General features: G+C 36.6%; 2 protein-coding genes and 1 pseudogene across 3 annotated transcripts; 1 reads left to right on the plus strand and 2 right to left on the minus strand.

The window, feature by feature from the left end:
* Positions 1–1,845: 1,845 nt before the first annotated feature.
* Positions 1,846–19,541, minus strand: LOC120143666 (splicing factor U2af small subunit B-like). Its single transcript, XM_039157930.1, has 2 exons — positions 19,526–19,541; positions 1,846–2,967 (listed from the first exon to the last, which is right to left on the minus strand). The coding sequence occupies exon 2, from the start codon at positions 2,964–2,966 to the stop codon at positions 2,127–2,129; it is 840 nt and encodes a 279-aa protein (XP_039013861.1). The 5' UTR covers position 2,967; positions 19,526–19,541; the 3' UTR covers positions 1,846–2,126.
* LOC120143664 lies at positions 3,862–7,516 on the plus strand (annotated as a pseudogene).
* Positions 7,911–19,063, minus strand: LOC120143663 (histone acetyltransferase GCN5). 2 transcript variants are annotated; one of them, XM_039157928.1, is made up of 13 exons: positions 18,315–19,055; positions 18,138–18,202; positions 17,863–17,943; positions 17,534–17,605; positions 16,984–17,152; positions 16,513–16,556; positions 16,111–16,210; positions 15,422–15,490; positions 10,082–10,136; positions 9,564–9,682; positions 9,002–9,095; positions 8,355–8,496; positions 7,911–8,213 (listed from the first exon to the last, which is right to left on the minus strand). In XM_039157928.1, the coding sequence occupies exons 1-13, from the start codon at positions 18,915–18,917 to the stop codon at positions 8,150–8,152; spliced, it is 1,677 nt and encodes a 558-aa protein (XP_039013859.1). In that variant the 5' UTR covers positions 18,918–19,055; the 3' UTR covers positions 7,911–8,149. The 2 variants fall into 2 exon arrangements, with proteins under 2 accessions (XP_039013859.1, XP_039013860.1); XM_039157929.1 differs by lacking the exons at positions 7,911–8,213; positions 9,002–9,095 and having other exon boundaries at positions 8,359–8,496; positions 18,315–19,063.
* Positions 19,542–19,805: the final 264 nt, after the last annotated feature.

Raw genomic sequence — 19,805 nt, forward strand, 5'->3', positions numbered from 1 at the left:
AACTTTAAATCATAGAAATAATTATAAACAAATGGATGATGAAACTAGAATATGGGTCATAGTTTGGGGTTAAAATTGGAATGTTAAAAACTTGGGATCAATTTATATTGAATTTCATAGTTTTGAGATGAAATTAGAATATTAAAAAGTTCGATGACCAATTTAGAATGAGAGTTATAGTTTGGATATGAAATTAGAATGTTTAAAAGTTTGTGAACTAATTTAAAATGATAGCCATAGTTTGGGATGTGCGGTGAAAATAACTCTAAATAAAACAATAATTTTGTTTTGGAACGTAGAAATAACTATAAACAAAGTGAGGATCAATTTAGAACAAGAGCCATAATCTAATGATGAAATTGGAACATTTGAAAGTTTGAGGACTAATTCAAAATAAGACCATAATTTTATGGACGAAATTGAAATATTCAAAATTAATTTACAATGGTTGTGAAAATGTCAATCACCTTACATTGTTTTGAAAATGTCCTTGTTTTGAAGATATGAATTATCTACTCGCTTTACTCAAAAAATTATCAATTCGCTACTTAACTATAAATACATTAAATTGTTGATGGCCAATTTATAAACTACAACATCATTTTAACAATTCAAGGAAAAAAAACTACAACAAAATGGTTACACTTACCGAGCTAAATTAATTCTAAAAATCACATGAAATTTCAACATCTCTAATGTTGTGTAATTAGCAAGTATATTCATCCTATATCACATTCACAGCTGTTGATCCTGAGCTTTCAACAACCGAGGCAATTAAGGTGCTAAATTCATATGTTCTATTAAAAAAAGGTGCTAAATTCCTATGGATATCACTCCCTCGAAGGCATATGAATGGAGGCATAAAGTGCATCCAAGCATGCATAATGTAGTATACGCACATGGATCATGTAAATATCAGGATATTGGCTTCCACATATTCCTGACCCTGAACTCCAGGGTCATTCTTGCTCCCCATAAGAGAAAAGTACTCAAAGAAGGCAGAACAATTACATCAAAGTTTCTTTCAGAAAGTGATATGAACAATTCTCGAGCAAATAATCTTAAAATGCCATCCGAATGACTCTTGTGAAGGTGCAAGACACACAAGGGAGGATCCATGAGAGGAAATTGAATTTTTTGCGAAGAGTCAACTTACAAGAACACGTTGGAAGTTTTGGACACAATACGAAAACACGACACACGTAATGCATTCATATTTAAATTTTTGGCACTGATTTTTTGTTGTGTTAATTTTCACTAACAGACACACATACACACACAACAAAAGTAACACGCACAAAAGAGAATACGAGCATACACGGATTGCATGTTCTACTTATAAATGGCTGAAAATGATGAGTTTAGGGGAATCCTTTGAGGAACGAAAAATATTTCGAAATTCTGTCTACGAAGGTCTCTGTCCTAGATAATTCATGAAAAATAATTAAATTCGAAGCAACACAAATTATGGCAACATTGAGATGCAAATACCCTGGCAGCCCTTCCCCACTTACAGAAAAAGACCCCCAGTCCCACACCGGTTCACAAGTTAAACTCTATGAAGCAATGCATATAACAATAATTGAAAGAAAAGGAAAAAAAACGACAAATTAAAAGGATTGCTTCTTTGTAAGGCAATAGTAGTGAAGAGGAGCAAGCAGAGCAGTAGCTATTCCCTGCTTAAGGAAGTAAAATATGACCAGCCTGAGGCAGATTTACAAGTTCAACATAAAAACAAAGGATTAAATTAACAAAACTATTAGCAAATAATCTTTGTTAAGGAATGATAACATCGCATAGATAAAAGTGAGAAGAAAATAACTTGGGAATTTTAACCATTAATAAAAAGAAAAGAAACGTATTCAACACAGATACAAATACTACGTTTAAAACTGACAGTACAAGAAAAACAGAACAGCATGACAACTAAAAATGGTTCCATCATCGATCAAAATGAAGACTCAAGTTCAATCCAAGTACCGCCTTCAGGAAAAAAAGTTCAATCCAAGCACCAAGTACCGAGTCGCAGAAGCATATAACAAAAACATAGCGTGAATCTAAAATTAAAAATACTAACCAAAAAGTGGGGGGTGTGGAGTGAAAATTTTGAAGGGAAAAAATCACTCTTACACCTTCTCTTCCCTCTCTCTATTCCATTGTTCAATCCTGGCTCTTCGCTCCTCACTCCCTTCTCTAGATGGTGGAGGGCTTCTGCTTCGCCTAGGACTCCCATGTTTTCTCCTACCACTGCCTTCACGGTCATGTCTGTCAGATCTTCGCCCATTCCTATCACGATCGCGGTCGCGGTCCCGGTCCCGGGACTCTCTGTCACGCCTCTGGCGTGGACTGGCACTCCTGCGGCGAGGACTGCCGCTCCTGCTCCTACTCCTTCTGTATTTGCGGTACCTCCCGAACAGCTTCCTTCTCAGCTCCCTCCCAATTACCTTGACGTGCATAAAATTACAGTAACCCCCACGGTTACAGCTGTTCTCCTCGTATTGCCGACAAGTGGCCTCGCGAAAATCAGTGACTGGGGAGAAATCCGCAATGATAGGCCGACCGGAGTAGAACCTTCCTTGAAGAGCCTGGAGGGCGGCCGCTGCCTGGTCCTCCTCCCTGAACTGAACGTACACATTCCCGATCATGTGGTCGGCAAGGTTGTCACAAACGTTGAGGCTCTCGATCTCGCCGAACTTGTTGAGCTCCTCGAAGATGTCCTCGTAGAAGTCCTCGAAGTGCTCTTGAATCTTGCGGGGGTCGATGGGCTGGCCTTGGGCATCCACTCCGGGCGTGATCATGTCGGGGCGATGGTACATGTTCGACAGCAGGAGGGTGGGAGAGATCGTCGGACGGTTGTGGAGCCGTGAGCACCTGTCCCCGTGTCGGCATGCTCCAATCTTGAAATAGAAGGGGCAATTCACGCGGTCCTTCTCGGTGCCAAAGATTGAGGCCAAGTGCTCCGCCATTGTCGTTCGAAATCAGGAACAAAACAAAAGGGCAGACGCGGTAAATATAATTTTTTTATTAGAAGACACTAATCTAATCGAAGGGGAAGGAAACTAGAATGTGGTCGGAGGTACGGTTAGGGTTTTCGAAGCCCTAATGTTGGACTCTTGGGTTTTTGGAGGGGAAGGAAAGAAATGATTCAGGAATATATCTCGGAAATGAGTTGATTTCTTTTTACGTTTGGGCCTTGCGGTTTGCTGATTCAGCAGGCCGAGGAAGGCTTTCTTAACAACGAGATTTGTTTGTGCAGAATTTACATTTTATGCGATGAAAAAAATATGACGTAAAGTTTTTCTTAATATTATAAATAATTATTTGTAATTTTTATTATTTATTAAAATTTTGTGTGTTAGATAAAATTCTACATAATTTAATATTATATTTCGATATTTATTAAAAATAAAATTTTATATTATATTTGTATTATTTTAATATTTTAATCACTTATCGTTATTTTTTTTATATAGAGAGTCGATGATGTGATATAGAAAATAATAGTTTAATCTCAAAAATATAAATCGGTTTAATTTTAATTTAAAATAATTAATATTTTAAAATAATAAAAAATTATTTCCATAAATTAACAAAGGATCTTATTGAGCGTAGATAAGCTCACTTTCTCTTAGCACGAACAAGTTTGCACACTACTCCGCCCCCCTCCTTTTAGGTATAGCCCACAGATACAGCCACACCTACCTTCACAAAAATCACTCACTACCTACTAACACGTGTATGAAAGAGGTGGAAATTATCCACGTGACGGTATATTATTGGATTGTTTTTGTAAACAAACAAAGCAGTAGATTTGTTATGATTGTTCCCGCATAAATGATTAAAACAGGAAGCAACGGTGAAAAAGGGTGAATTGCAGATTGGGGAGAAAGAGAGAAGAAAAACGATGAATACTGTGTTCTCAGTTGACGATTTCTCTGACTGCTCCTGGGTGGCTCCGGTTTCCAACGCTGCGACTGGGATGAGCCGAAGCCATTCAGAGTGGGCGTTGGAAATGTTCCTGGAAGAATTTTCTGGTGCGGGCGAGAATTTGATCGGTCCGTCCTCGGCGGCACCTCAGCCGTCCGTTTCAAAAGCTGAAGGAGGTGATGACGTGGTGGAGATAAAAAATCCTAACAACCAGAATCACAATCCTCCGCCGTCTGATCCAACACCGAGATTCTCGATTGATTCCGATGAGTTCCGCTCGATCCTGAAGAGCAAGCTCGAACTAGAATGCGCGGCGGTTGCTCTCTCTCGTGTATTTCTCTCTTCTCTATAATCCCCGTTTTCAAAACGGATTTATTCTTATATACTATCATTAATACTTGTAAGTTTTCCCTTTTTATTTCTCTTCAAACGAATATTCAGGCGTTAGCTGTGAAGGCAGAGGATTCGTCTGCCCAAGCTGAAAATCACGCGCTTCAATCGGGATCAAAAGTGCAAGGTGAGCTTTGTTTTGCATGCACTTATTTGATTTGAAAATCATGAGCTTCAATTTTGGTGATTAGCAGTAGGTTTACTTATGATATTGTTTTGTTATAATGGGTGGTTGAAACCATTAACGTTGTCCTTTGAGTTTTACTTTTTGTCTGTTGGCCTCTTTATGTATTGGGACAAGCATCTACGGTGCTGGTTGAATGTTGTTCATCAAGTTTGGTTTTATGGCCATCTAGGCACCTAGTGCATAATGATAATGAATGACATGAATATTTATTTAGTTTGTGTCGTTCTAGGTTAACTCCAACAATGTTTTTTGGCTGCTCGGTGAACTGTAGGAAATAAAATTAGTTAGGAATTGCTGGAGTCTTCCTGCAGATATCAGGCATGGTTATGCCTAATGATTTCAATATTGCATATTTTCATGGCGTGCCATCTGATTCTATATCCATTTATGCTAGAGCTGAAAGTGAAAGGAAGGAGAACAAGAAAAAAAAGAGGGAGATACATAAAAATGGAACTAAATTGCTTACTAGATTTGATAATTTTTAGTAGTTTAGCTATAAATTTCTCTAGGCAGTCAAAGACAAGTAACACTACCCCATTTATACTGCTATGTTTCCCTTCCAGCTATTTCTTATCGCTGGAGTCTTCCTGCATATATCATGGTTATGCCTAATGATTTTCAGTATTTATATTTTCATGGAGTGCCATGTGATTCTATCTCGAGATATGCTAGTGCTGAAAGAAAAAGGAAGGAAAACTAGAAAAAATATGGAGCTTAGATGAAAGTGGAATTAAATTGCTTTGCTAGATTTGATAACTTTAGTAGTTAGCTATAAATTTCACTAGGCGGTCAAACAAGACATGTAATACTACCCGTAATACTACGCCTGAATATGCTAGGGAACTTCATAGCTCTTCAGTAGAGTTCTTCATGCATTAATTTGGTATATCTTTCCCATAACTACTTCAATGATGAATTATCTTCCACAATCCTAGGTTCCTCAAAGGTACAAGGACAGGGTGAAGCTGATTTCACTCCTTGTGGAGTTCTGGTGGAGTCAACCACACAAAAAAATCAGGAGTGCAAGTGAGGCAAGCCACAAGTGGATCATCAAGAGAAGACTCAGATAGTGATGAACTCGAAGGAGATACTGAAACAACTGACAACATGGGTGCAGCTGATGCAAAACGTGCAAGGAGGTAACCATGTTTTTAGTGTTGGCTTGTATTTGTGATTGGTTTGAGGGGTTTGAAATGCTATGCATTCGGGGGTTTTTTCTATTTTGCTCAACATATTCCTTCCCTTTCTCTTTTCCCCCCTAATTTAATAAGATTTGTCTTCTATATTAGTAAGCTATAAGAACTAATTTTTTGTCTTGAACAGAGTCAAATATATATTTCGTAAATAGAACTTGAGCCTGATGATCTATAGATTTAATTAAACAAAATGTTATTATCTTGTCAAACTCTATTCCAGCTCTTGGCTGAAATAGTATCTCCTTTTTGTGTTTTTCTATTCTATTTTAGAAAATCATATATTTGTTTAGAAGCACTAGTTCTAAGCATTTATAATATGTGTCATTACCATATGTAAACTAAAACTCGTACTGAACTAAAATTTAATTTTCTGGTGCAATCACAAATTACCCTCTAGTAATTAGTGAATTAATGATGGATCAGAATGCAGTCAAATCGAGAATCGGCTAGACGATCTAGAAGAAGAAAGCAAGAGCAAATGAATGAACTTGAAGGACAGGTTTTTACACATTGTTCCCCCTTCCCTTTGATGGTCTCATGCATTCTATTTTTGGTGTCTTAGTTGACCCTCTAATTGGTTTTTCTAGGTTGGTCAACTAAGAGTTGAACATTCCACATTGCTTAAGCGTCTAACTGACATGAATCACAAGTATGATGAAGCTGCTGTTGACAATAGAATTATGAAGGCTGACATTGAGACTTTAAGAGCAAAGGTAAACCATCACTGTTCCTAATTTTGCATTTTCTTATCATGATATAATTATCCTCCTGTTAGTTGACATAGGGTCCTCCTGAAAGTTGAAAACTGACTTCCAAATATATACCCGGAGAATTATTACCCTGACATCATGACATTTGTGGTCTTGTGTAAAATTTTGAAAAGCTCTGGTGCTCCATTTTCCTTCATCTAAGAATTGGGGCTTTAATTGGTAAACACATACTATATTAACAGATTCTCTTGTTGTCTTTTGGCAATTTATATGTGCTCCATCTCAGGGATCTGCTGGAGATGTCTACTGTCTAGTACTTATGCACTGTCACTTCTATGGAGTATTTAACTATTCTTATAACTTTTATTCACAACTTGTATGTCTTTCTAAGTTTACACAATGGATAGACATGATCCATTGTGTTAGTTTATCCATTGTTTAGACTGTTGGCAAATGAGAAACATTGTCGGGCGCCGTTATTCTGGAAACACTGCTGCAGGAGAGGCTTTTTTAAAAAAAAACTATTTACTTACTTTTTCATATATTGCTATCGTTTATGATGGGTGCAGCTTTAGTTCTGGATTGTCAGATTGATAATTCAATTTGAAATTTTCAGGTGAAAATGGCTGAAGAAACAGTTAAGCGGGTGACAGGGATTAACCTGGTCTTCTATCTAGACCCAATATACCTAGTGTAGGCATGCCTTTTCTTAGCAGCACATTGGAAGCATCTACGGTTGCTCCTCTACCATTGCAGTCAAACACTAACCAGTTTTTTCACCCAGTTCCTAGCATTGTTGCACCCATGCATCATAACGGGGTGGAAGGTAACACCCTGGTTCCCCCTGTTATGACTTCACATACTAAAGTAGGAATGAAGAATGTCAATGAAACATCTATATCACAGCGTAGACCCAGCTTGGAGGGTGTTCAAGATCAGATTGGTCCTGGTGTCCATGCACGTGGACCCATGCCTGGTTGGGAGCCTGGCCATGCTGCTGATAGGAACCGCAAGCAAAGTTGAATATTAGCTCCCTCTTGTTTTCTGTTTGTTTGTTTTTCTTAGACGCTCAATTATGGCTAAATCTATTGACAGTTATTGACTCACTGCAATTTTGCTTTTAACATCTTAAGTGAAAGACAATCGTATATCTGTATCATATAACGACTACCACTCTATTTCTTGAATAAAACTTATTTGCTAAATAGTAACGTGTGAAATTCGTATAGGATGTACAAGGTGCTAAATCTGTTATTAAGGTTACACATTTCAGGTATTAAAGGTGATTAGACTGCAAATACAAATTTTTAAACCCAAACTTGTTGAATAAAAGTAGCAATCAATTCATCAGTGTAAATTCCTTTGATCAATAGTCGGAATGACCACAGAGCCATGTCGTTATGAGCACAATCTGGGCGTAGGATGGGAGTCCTTGTTTTCGTAACTGTCTCAAACCAAGCCAATATAACATATATGAATTACATAAATTATGAGATTCAAATTATCATGAGCTTTGGTTAACAACATTCAATCTATCCTATTTGTTGTCAATAAAATTATTCATCCATCCATACATCACATTACACGGGGAACATGTCAGAATTTCCCCCTTGGACATTATAGATAAGCATATGAACACTAATGTTACATATATTGCTGAAACGGTACAGCTGGAATGTCTGAAAATCTGATCTCCTGGGATCATAGGGTCAAAGCATGTGTATGCCTTTCAGTTACCCTCACTGAATTTTTGTGTTAGATTGGAGACCTGATTGAACTTTGCTCTGGAAATGCGTTTCCAACCTGCAAGTCAACTCTACTAAAGTCAATCACAATGGACGACACAGAAAAAAAGAGAACCGATGAACATAAGGAGATCATTCATGCTTGTTGAACATTTAATCATGATGAAAGCAAAAGAAAGATAAGCACAAGTGTTCATGCCTGGTTGCACATTTATAGTATATAGTATCAGGAGAATTATAGGTGCGTGCATTAGCAAACATCCTCTTGACATCAGCTACAAACATCTCAAGCGTTACATAATATTGCTCCGATTCAACTCTTTTTGACATAGTCTTCAGATCTGTGCATTATACACATATACGGTCAAACATAACAATTATTGCGTCTGTAATTGTTTGCAGTCAGGTGCATCTTTATAAACAGGAGCTTAACTTATCATGAGATATAGCTTGATGGTATTCTATACAACCTGAAGCTGTACTAGAGATTGGCTGGTGGCTTATTAATACAAAGAATTTGCAAGACTAGCTGAGCCGTAAATACTCGTAATAGAAACTAGAAACTTCAGTCAGGTTACTAGACAAACCTTCATCGTACTTGATTCAATATTCTGATTTCCAAATCAACCATGGAAATTTAACAAAATATTAGTTTTCAAAGCCAAAACAAGAACTAAATATCATGCAACGCTTTCATAGATTTATAGTTTTCTACTTCCAAGAAAGATTTGGCCTTGCCTGCAGCCACTTGTTGCCAAGAGAAAAATGATAAAGAGCTTTCTCGCTCAAACCTAAACCAGCTTGACAGCTACATCATCCTATCATGGTTGCTTATATGAACCTTACCCACGGGATCTTTGATGATGTCATAATAATCGGGTACATCGCGAGCATCAACTGGCTCCTTGAATGGCCAAGCATCAACATGGTCATGCATTGACTGCTTGAACAAAATCAATTTGCTTAGAAGTCAATGAAAATTATGGCAGGGGATGCTCATATAGACATCTGATTTCAACCAAACACTTGGAGAGAATCAAGTTAACATGAGTAAATGCTAAAGGGCACTGACTTATTAACATTTATAGTTATCCAGTAATTCGGCCATGGTAAGAATCCTTAAGTATTAGCATAAAATAGCTACCCCTGCAACTTAGACATCGACCCATTGGGTTCCTAAAGTAAAAGGAAGGTGTATGATTGCTAGAAGAAGGGCACATGCATGCATCCTCCACAAGCCTCTTAATCACATTCATTTGCAACAAAAGGAAACAGGATAATGATTATTCAGAGTTATACTCAACAACAACTCTGATAGAAAACTAAGCATCAATAAATCACAATTACAACTGCAATCAATAATGAAGATATATGCAGATGAGGAACAATTATAAGTTTAGAAAGTTGCCTTCAGAAGTGAGCGCATGAAACCAGTTAAATGTTTCTGATTTGTGGTGTTGTCTGCGGACACAATTAAGGATCTAAATCGCGTATGTCCCCATTGATCAGGAGTCCATCCGGCTTCCTCTGTTAACAAATTAATGAAAATTCAGGATTTGGTTGATTAAAACTTCCGGGAGGCAGACAGTCTTTGAATATATATGTATGTTAGCATCAAAAATAAATAGGGAAAGATTGTAAGTTGTTAGATAAAAGACAAACTCAAGATATCTTCCTTATTTAATTTGAAGTTAAGAGGAACAAATATATATTCACCCAAATTTTTAGCCAGGAATTACAATGCATATACTTTTTTTTATAATTAGCAAATATGAATGCATATAATTGCAATACAATATTTATATAAAACATGGAAAACGGAAACAATTATCTAATATAATGTCCAACGACTGAAAAAGAATAAAAAAGAAAACTCAAAAACTAAAATCAACCAATACAAATACAATAAAAGGCCAAAGAACTTACTCAAACCAGGGATATCCTCAACTTTGATGACTTTTTTAGGAATACCAGCTTCTTTCTGAGTCAAATGAATCTTTCATTACAGCTATGTTTGAAATATTTATGCATAAATTGCAAAGACTAAACCATAAAACCATAATAAAGGAAGCCACAGTAGTTAAAATAATTAAAGATGTAACACCCCAATTTAAGGGTTAAATTTAAGAAATTATAAAGTGATGAATTTAATTAGTATTTTTGAAGGAAACGGTGGATTAAATTGTAAAATTTCAAAGTTGACAGACCATTTTAAGAAGTACAAGAAATTCAGTGGCTAAACCCATGATTTAACCATTTTTATTTTGGAGAGAATTATAAATCTCTCCCCGTATGTTCAGTAGAATCCATCCGATCTCTGATCGATGAGCCGAAACCACCATCGTGTTCGTTGTCAATCGAGGAACAAAACCCCTCAAACCTTTCGTCGTGAATCGTTGCCGTTCGTCGTTAATTTCAGTCGGAAGTATCGTCGGTAATAACTCGATTTCAATTGGTTTTTCGTCGATTCGCGACGATCCGATGATCCGTTTACGACACCTCCTCACCATCGTGTTCCTTGCATCGTTTCGAGTCCGTCGGTGTCATCCTTGGTCTCCGTCGACGACGGCGCGTGAGGAGGTGAAGCGGTCAAAGTTTTCGATTTGTTGAAATCGAGCTCTCCGCATTTCAAAATTGTGAACCAAGCTTTGTAAGTATCTCGAAATCGCTCAAAATAATTTTTAGGAAATTTTTCAGAAATTTTCCGACACCCTAACACTGTTCACGCGCCGCCACTGCTCGTGGGGAAGAAAAAAAAAATGACCGGTTTGATCGGTTCCAACCCGACCCGTTTACCCGACCTGACCCGTTGACCGTTGACCGGTGTTGACCAAAACTTTGACGGGCTTTGATCGGGCATTAAACGACCTTTGACTTTGACCGAGTATACCTATCCTGACATTTTTCGACGTTCCAAATCCGATTCCGCAGTTTTTTTTTTGAAATTCAGACCCGAAGGCCTCGAAATTGCCAGTCAAACCCGTTGACTTTGATTTTGACCGAAATTTCCAAATTTTTGAAAAGTCATATTTTATGCTTTCGACATCCTGAATCCGAATCCGAAGTCCGTTTCGCCAAATTCGAAAACAATAAGTTGGTTTTAACTAATTTATCATCCGATTCGATCCGTTTATCGTAATTAAACTCCGTTTTTTATATAATTTATGTTGATATGTATCTGAGGAATTTTTGGAAGTTGAATTAAAGATCAAAGGTGTTCGAATGTAATTTTTATGGTCGATCAGTATTGCACGGAAATCGAGGTAATACTTTACTACCTCTTTATGTTTTATAGAACATGTTGGTATTGGTAAATGCATGAATGAAAATATTTGGTCTCATATGTGTAATTAATGAAGATCTACACTAGAATACGAATACGTAAAAGTAGGTAACTGAATATGGCTCAGATGACTTTTATAAGAAATTGGAGGACAGTTGGAATTAAATTACAAGTTCTGGAATTAAGTGATAAAAGAATCAACCATGAATATGTAGATTATAATTTATCTCATTAAAGGTACTTAGATGATAAATTATGAGAATATTTCGATTAGGTAAAATTACGAAATTACCCTTATGTTGGAAAATGACAAGAATTATCCTTGGAAGTTGATTAATAAATCTGAAAAGAATTATTGATCTTCTAAAACTATTGATGTGCATAAGAAATGTTAGTTTTACTTGGAAATTATAGATAATCGATTTTTAACCCCAAGAATGTTTATGCTAGATACTAGAAGTCTTTTAATGAATCATTTCAAGATCAAAGAATGTTCGAGGAAGCAATTAATCACAGGATCTCTATATTATATTATTTTTGTTAAGAGCTCATATAGAAATTATCTGGTTAAGAAATTACGAAAATGCCCTTGAGAGGTAAAATAGTCAGAGTTGACCCTGAAGGAGAAAATACTTTGAGGATTTGTACTTAACTCGATTAAGTACGTACTTAGATGATAAATTATGAGAATATTTCGATTAGGTAAAATTACGAAATTACCCTTATGTTGGAAAATGACAAGAATTGTCCCTGGAAGTTGATTAATAAATCTGAAAAGAATTATTGATCTTCTAAAACTATTGATGTGCATAAGAAATGTTAGTTTTACTTGGAAATTATGGATAATCGGTTTTTAACCCCAAGAATGTTTATGCTAGATACTAGAAGTCTTTTAATGAATCATTTCAAGATCAAAGAATGTTCGAGGAAGCAATTAATCACAGGATCTCTATATTATATTATTTTCGTTAAGAGCTAATATAGAAATTATCTGGTTAAGAAATTACGAAAATACCCTTGAGAGGTAAAATAGTCAGAGTTGACCCTGAAGGAGAAAATACTTTGAGAATTTGTACTTAACTCGATTAAGTACGAATTTAATTATTAGTATCCTATCTTTGTAAAGAAAAATTCATAATATTTCGTTTGTAAAATCCGAGAAGTCACTTAACCCGAAAATATCCAAGTTATGAGTAAATACCTGAAGAACAATTTATCGGTGGGTGCTCTTTTATCAGAATTGTTCGAAAGGACTGGAATAGATGATAAATTGGAATTAAATAATAAGACCGAATGGAGGGAAAAGATTGAAATACCGTGAATTTGTAAAATGACCAAAATATCCCTGTAATGGAAATGACCCAAGAATATCACCAAGCTCCGGAATGATGGGATATCCTCGAGCTCTGTTATGATTGGAATAAAACTGAACACCAAAATGACTAAAATACCCTTATGGTCTATATTAAGTAAATGTCTTGGATTAATTAAGGAATCAAATAAGCATAGGTGTTGAACTACCTTTAAAAGAAATGGAACACAATTTAAGTGAGTAGATCAACCCTAAAGCTATGTCAATACCTGAATGGCATAAATATTACTTGAATGTGTGTTTGTCTACTCAAGTTATGCTATATGATAATTTTGGAAGTATTCAGCTCAGCTCAACTCAACTCTAGATCGCATTCAGCACTAAGAATTGAATATTTGTTCGACAAATCAACCACGAAAACCGAATTGAACTGAACGGAAGTACAATATGTATTGGAAATTTAGAAACGTCTGAATTACTCTGAAATACCCTGAAGTAACTGGAATGGACTTGACTACTAAATAAGCTAAGTAACCTCAACGACTGAGGATTAAGTAAGTGATTTGGATAAGTTTGGAAATTCTGATGAGTTTATAAGACGTACTGTCCTTATGGAACATGAATTACAAATCAAGCACGTCAGTATTTCATAATATCGTAGAAGCTTAGAAATGAAATAAAGACCATTGGAAGATCTATTCAGCGATGATTCTGAAGATGATCTATGGACAAGAATTTGTGGCATTAAAGAGTAAATACCCTGGAAGGAAAATGAATTGACCAGTCGACATAAATTGTTAAGGTTCTAAATCTTCGTTCTCAAGTTGTTCGATTATCCGATCAATTGACATGGTTGTAAAGAATTCTGAATACCCTTCTGATTACGTACAACTTCTGAAAACTGTCTGAATAAGATATGATCATGATAATTCACATTTTGAATAACTGATGATTTCGTCAGTTAATGAACTTTTCCAATAGTATTTCTAACTTTCGGTATTTTATCGGTATACTGAAAATCCGTGTTTCTCTGTCTGCTAAGATTATTCAGTACCCCTGAATAATATCTGTAAACTCTGGTGTGTTCCCTAATCATATAAATATTTTATCTGATTTCCGACTTGAATTCTGTTCTGATATATGACCTGAATTCTGTTCTGATTTCTGATCTGGATTCTGTTCTGATATCTGTTTTGAATTCTGTTTTGATTTCTGATATCTCTGTTTAGTGACGGAAAAATGTTTTAATTGGGGGGTATTGTTGAAGTATTTCCGCAGGTTCCTCGACTTTGTGCTCAGGGCCTTATATGTTGTGTTGGGTTGGGTGTATGGTTCTAGGGAACCTACACATTCTGTTGTGATGGGGGTATATATATATGGTTTAAAAGATCTGTATCTTTTTACTGGTTTTACGGGAACACACTAGACAACCTATTCTGATCTCCTGAACTCAAGCATTCAAAGTATTTATTTGAACTAAAAGCTCATTGTCCGTTAACATCTGAAATATCAGTAGGATCTCCGATCAGCATAAAAATCTGTAGATGTTCGGAACCAATAAGGAAAGATATGTTTATCTGTATCTGCACGTTCTTCAGCATCATCTGGTAGTTCTGTATTACTGAGCTTTCCAAAGCTCACTCTGTTACTCATCTTTTTTCAGGTTAAAAGAATTGTACCGGTGCAACTATCGTCATCAGTAAGGGTGTTCTTCCGGTGTTGTTTGCAGAGTACGATACATGTGATTAGGGGGCATGTAATTGTATTTTGTTTTATATGTGAGTCTGAAAATCTGTTTTAATTCTACATACTGATTAATGATTTTATGAATTTACATGTTTTGATAAAAAGTTTTAAATTTTCTGCTATTTTTACATTGGGTCCCTCCGGTGGCCCTAATGTGACACTTCAGATCTGATCGGGTTACCCGCATCAGTCTGGGGGGTTACAAAAGACCAACAACAGAAGTGGTAAAAGATAATGTGCTTTATTAGATCCAACTCAAGTGAACCAGTTTTACTAGCTGATTAGAACATTAAGAAAAATGAACAAACTAAGTGACAATAATAAAGAGTCCAGTGAATAGGAATGCCATTTAAGAGCAAGCAACAATATGATGCAATACAGTATACAAAGCAAAAACACAAACATAGAACACCAAAATATGATGCCTTGATTAAAATTGAAAAACCAAAATAAACATGAGAAACTCCATATTCTATATGTGATATTGAACATGGTTCCAATTAAAAGCCTAAAATGAACTTTTACAGGGTAATTTACTAAAGGGTAAACTTCACGTTTAGTACCTAAACTATCACTTTTGTTTTTCTTTAGTACCTAAACTTGATTTTTTTTTCAAAACCATATCTAACGTTTAATTTAGATTTCAATATGGTACCACACCGCTAAAATTTTAACGGTAATGTTGACATGTCACCATAAGATAATGCCACATCATCATTGAAAAAAATAAAAAAATCACGTCAACATTTATGTTAATTTTTTAACGATGGGGTACCAAATTGCAACCTTTAACTAAACATTAGGTATGGTTTTGAAAAAAATGAAGTTTAGGTACCAAAAAAGAACAAAAAGTAATAGTTTAGGTACTAAATGTGTAGTTTACCCTTTACTAAAAGCATGCAAACAGAACAAGATCCAGATGTACCTTTTGAAAATCAATGCCTGGATAAACAATTTGACAGTTTGAGAGCTCCCTAATCTTTTCATCGATTGCCTATTAACCACAAATAAAAACATGCATGTTAATAAAGGTTTGAAAAAAACAGTTTGAATACAAACATGAATAGCAAGAAGGAAAAGATAGAAGTAGTGGAAGGAAAGAAAATAGTCAGAAGTTTGGCTTATTGCATATTAGGTTTTGATTACACTTTTGATAACAGTCAATAATTCAGTAATCCATTCACATTGAAATTGCAAAAGGTGTTAATGCTGGGAACCAATATGCATCCAAAGAACTACCACATGTCAAATAGAGGGAAAACAACACTTTGGATAGTAATCAATGTTGCAGGCCTCCACAAAGAGGCTTCATGATGAAGACAGCAGGGTGTGACATAGGAGATTTCAACCCTAATCGGATCCTACATCAGACAGGCACTCAGGCAGTAGGAAATACAGTCTAATTTTATGAAGGACCTTGAACCCAACTTTTCAGGTGAATCTTGCGAAGAAAATCATGAAATCCAATGGGAAAATTGAAACAATACCTCACAGCTCACAAGTTGAATTGGTCCTTACAGAGGGTTATGAGAATTGCACCCCCCCCCAAAAAACACACACACACACACACACACACACAAAAGGATCCCTTGACAGAGTGAATAACAAATTAACCTGTCGCTGACGACGAATCATGGTTGATAAATCAGTATATGGAAGCTTGGGGTCGATTTTACATTCCATAAGGATTCCTCCATCATAGTCTTTAATATACCTGGAAAAGTAAAGAAATATTTAAACACAGCCTAGAAAGATATCAAGGACATTGTTAACAAAGAATAGAGAAAAGAGAACCAATATTCTCAGCATTTTAGTTCTTGATATTCCATATTTCATTCTTAAAGGAAAGCATGCATCCTGGGCATTCCAACACTCAAAGCGCATATAAGAGAGAAAGAGTTTCTCCCACTCGATTTCTCAATAATAACAAATAATAAGTGGCCTGTGGCCCTTGAGCCCTAATGATGGGGAGATAGAAAATAAAAGCAAAATAGTATGGCGGCACATTAATCATACCCGTGCCATCGATCCCTCTCCAAGTGAATCTCTTTGGTAAAACCCTGCAGTAGATAAAATTGGCAAGTCCCTTAAGATCACATTTATTGAATCAGATGATGCAAATTATTATTAAAAAGAACTGACTATAAAGAACCATAATTCTTTTGCCATATCTTGCAGGTTATTTGCACACGAGTCACAAAGTGTGGCAAAGAAGAACCATAAACACCTTCAGCAAATTCATATCTAATACACTCAATTTACAATTTAGTTCAGCTGGACTGGTGTATCTAACTATCTTCTTGGAAACGTCCTAAAGCTTTCCCTATTTTAACCTATTTTTCTTACAAAAAGAAGTCTGCCAAAGGCCATTCTATGCTTCATAGACTTGGGAAGAAAAATGTTCTACTCCTGTAAATTTATGATAAGAAAGCATATAAAACAATACAGCAGGACAACCCACACACAAAAAATGTTTATATATCATACCTGTTTGATAAAATAACCAACAGCATTATTGTCAGCATACGTCAGAAAATGTGTTAGTCCATCAACGTCACGTGCATGCTGTTTTAAATGATTCATCAGTCTGGTGCCATAACCTTTTACTTGTTCATCAGCTGTGATTGCACAAAAAGCAATTTCCCCAAACCTTTGGCTGATATTTACCACCGAAACAAGTATCAGTGAAGAGGACAAATGAAGCATTTACATCATAAAAACAAACTTCTAAGGTTATAAAAATGCTACAATAGTAGAGCTGCAGAATGAATGAATAAATAACAAATAATGAGAATTTTCCTGAAAAAGTTGAAAGAGATGAACCACACTGAGATCATGTCTGACTCCCTTAAGAATCTCAAATTTTGTATTAAAATATGAAGTAGAACTTAGTAATAGGGGAGTCGCTATAAAACAAAATTTAGCAAAAGGAACAGAGTCAAAAGAGGGAAATACACTGCATAAGGAGCAGAAAATTGATTTGACTCACAATAACATAATACCAGCAATGTAAATTATATTCAGGTATAAATCTTACCTGGCATATGGGCGATATGTGATGCCACCAACAACCTGATTCCGTCTAATAACCATCACAGACTTATGGCTTCTACAAAATCCATAGTAAGAAGAAGTGAGATATCAAAATGCACAAAAGCTTAGCTGATACCAGCATTAGCAAGAAAACTTGAAGGCCATTTCATTAAAGAAGCACAATAACCCAGCCAGAAAAGGCAGGAAAATTAACAAAGATAATCAATGTCAATATGTTAAGATGACTGAATGTTCAACCTAACAAAGAAATCCCTACAAAAAAGTGGTTTTCCATCTTGAAGTGTGTGACCCCAAAAATTTATATCTTGATACCTGTCCATCACAAGGCGAACAATGTACTCTTTTGGCATATTGGGTAGTTGTCTTCCAAATATATTCTTCAATCCAATCAACCTGAGAAGCCAAAAACCAAAAGCTGAATCTTCTATCACCAGTTCAAGAAGGGACTATGGTGGCTTGCGAGAAAACCAAAACCAAAACATCCTCCCCCATGGTCATCAATGGCTACTAATAATTAAATAAACCATGCATAATCCAAGAAGAAAAAAAAGTTAACATGAATGCTCAAGGAAAAGAGAATTAGATACCAAATCATATGCTCATCAACACCATCGTTTGAATAGCAAACAAACTTGAGTCTTCCCGCTTCTTCCTGCAAAATGATTTTTTTAAAAATGTAGATATCGTAAAACACAAGAGAAACAACCAATTAGAATAAACATTTAGTTTTTATCATTGCAACTCAAAAAAGTTGAAAAATTAACCTCTCTTTTCAAGCTCTCTTCTCTAGCACTATAAGCTCCACTAGTCTGTATATTCTCAGTAAATATCTTAACGTCTTCCTTTGTTGCAATCCCCGCCATTGTACTCCCAACTGCTGCGGTAGCCCCGGTGGGTCCAACTGACCCAGACCCAGGGGCTCCCCCGTCTTTTCCTCCATCGGCATTCTCAATCTTAACCGTGGAATTTTCGGTCTTGAGCTTCGTGTTCCGAACCAAGGCGGAGCCACCACCCCCAGACTCTAGGCGAGCAGTGGTGAAAGTACGGATGGAGGAATCATTGTCGTGGTCAAAGTCGTCGTCATCGTCGTCCACGACGGCGTCCTCTGAGTCATCAGCATCAGAATCAGAGTCAGCCCCCCGTGCGGAGATGCTCTCGAGGTCGTCATTGGAGGTTAGAGCACCGTCTCGAGTGTCGGCGGAGAAGGACGAGGGAGGTAAAGAGGAAGGAGGCGCGTGGTCTTCGGACGCAGCAGCGGCGAGTTTGCGCTTGTGGAGGGAGGAAGTAGCAGAGGCGGAGGCAGAGTGAGATGGGGAAGGGGTCTGGGAGCTACGAGAGCGGTTCGGTGCGGTTAGGTGCGAGTCCATCTCCGCAAACTCCGATTGAGTAAACTCGATGCCGATTAGGGTTTCGTTTTCACTTTAGAAATTGCAGATGGCGGTAGGGTTTTGCAGAGGGGAAGAAAAAACGGGTAAATTGAATGGCAATCTCAGTTCCAAATTTGCCGGTATCAATGTCTGCGGTACTCGGCGGCGTCGGTTCTTCCCTTTTCTGGATTTGTAATTCGTAAATAGGAGTGAGCCCAAAACGATGGGTCAATAACTATCTATCTACGTCCACTGATGCTACGTTTTGGGCTCTGAATGACAGGAAAACCTGTTCACGGGGTTTTAAGAGAGTTTATTCACTTTAGAAAAATGAATTTTAGTAATTAAATTAATAAAAAAAATGTTTGGTTTTAAACATAGATTAAAAGACATTTTTTTTAAGTAAACGGCCAAATTTATTGCATTATAATGGAACAATTTTTCCTAGACTGTGCAAATCTTGCATCAGCTTCTATGTGTAATTAATTGCATTAAAAAACGTAACTCTACTAAACTAAAATAATTTCCGGCCATTCGTTTTCTTGCTTCCTTCTCTTTCTTTCTTTGAACGCACAGATGCTTGGAGTTAAACTTGGTCTATCGAATCCTTCTACTCTGTTTTTCCTTCAATCGGGTCTATGGTGGGTTAGTCCAGCCTCTGTCCTCCGCTGCCTGTCTTGTTGTCTTTTCCAGTGCCTCCTCTACCCAGTGTGTGTCTCCATCTCCAACAGATTTGTCTATGGATAGATGGGCTGCCTTATTTCCTTCTGTCACACAAGTTGAAACCCTTTGCTAGATGTTGGGCTTCCCAAATAAACGCACTTATTTCAGAATAATCGGTTTTGGATGTGGCTAGCTTCTTCATCACCGATCTTGAATCCCCTTCTA

The sequence above is a fragment of the Hibiscus syriacus genome, unplaced genomic scaffold (assembly GCF_006381635.1).
Source record: "Hibiscus syriacus cultivar Baekdansim isolate YM2019G1 unplaced genomic scaffold, ASM638163v2 tig00110860_pilon, whole genome shotgun sequence".
NCBI lineage: Eukaryota > Viridiplantae > Streptophyta > Magnoliopsida > Malvales > Malvaceae > Hibiscus > Hibiscus syriacus.

Bases quoted from the DNA above. Each gene is read 5' to 3' on its own strand.
- LOC120143666 (XM_039157930.1), bottom strand. From the start codon at position 2,966: ATGGCGGAGCACTTGGCCTCAATCTTTGGCACCGAGAAGGACCGCGTG.
- LOC120143663 (XM_039157928.1), bottom strand. From the start codon at position 18,917: ATGGACTCGCACCTAACCGCACCGAACCGCTCTCGTAGCTCCCAGACC. The intron at 15,491-16,110 runs GTTAATTTGTTA...TGTGGTTAATAG, and splicing joins TGATTCGTCGTCAGCGACAG to GCAATCGATGAAAAGATTAG. The intron at 8,214-8,354 runs GCATGAACACTT...GTTGACTTGCAG, and splicing joins TACTATAAATGTGCAACCAG to GTTGGAAACGCATTTCCAGA.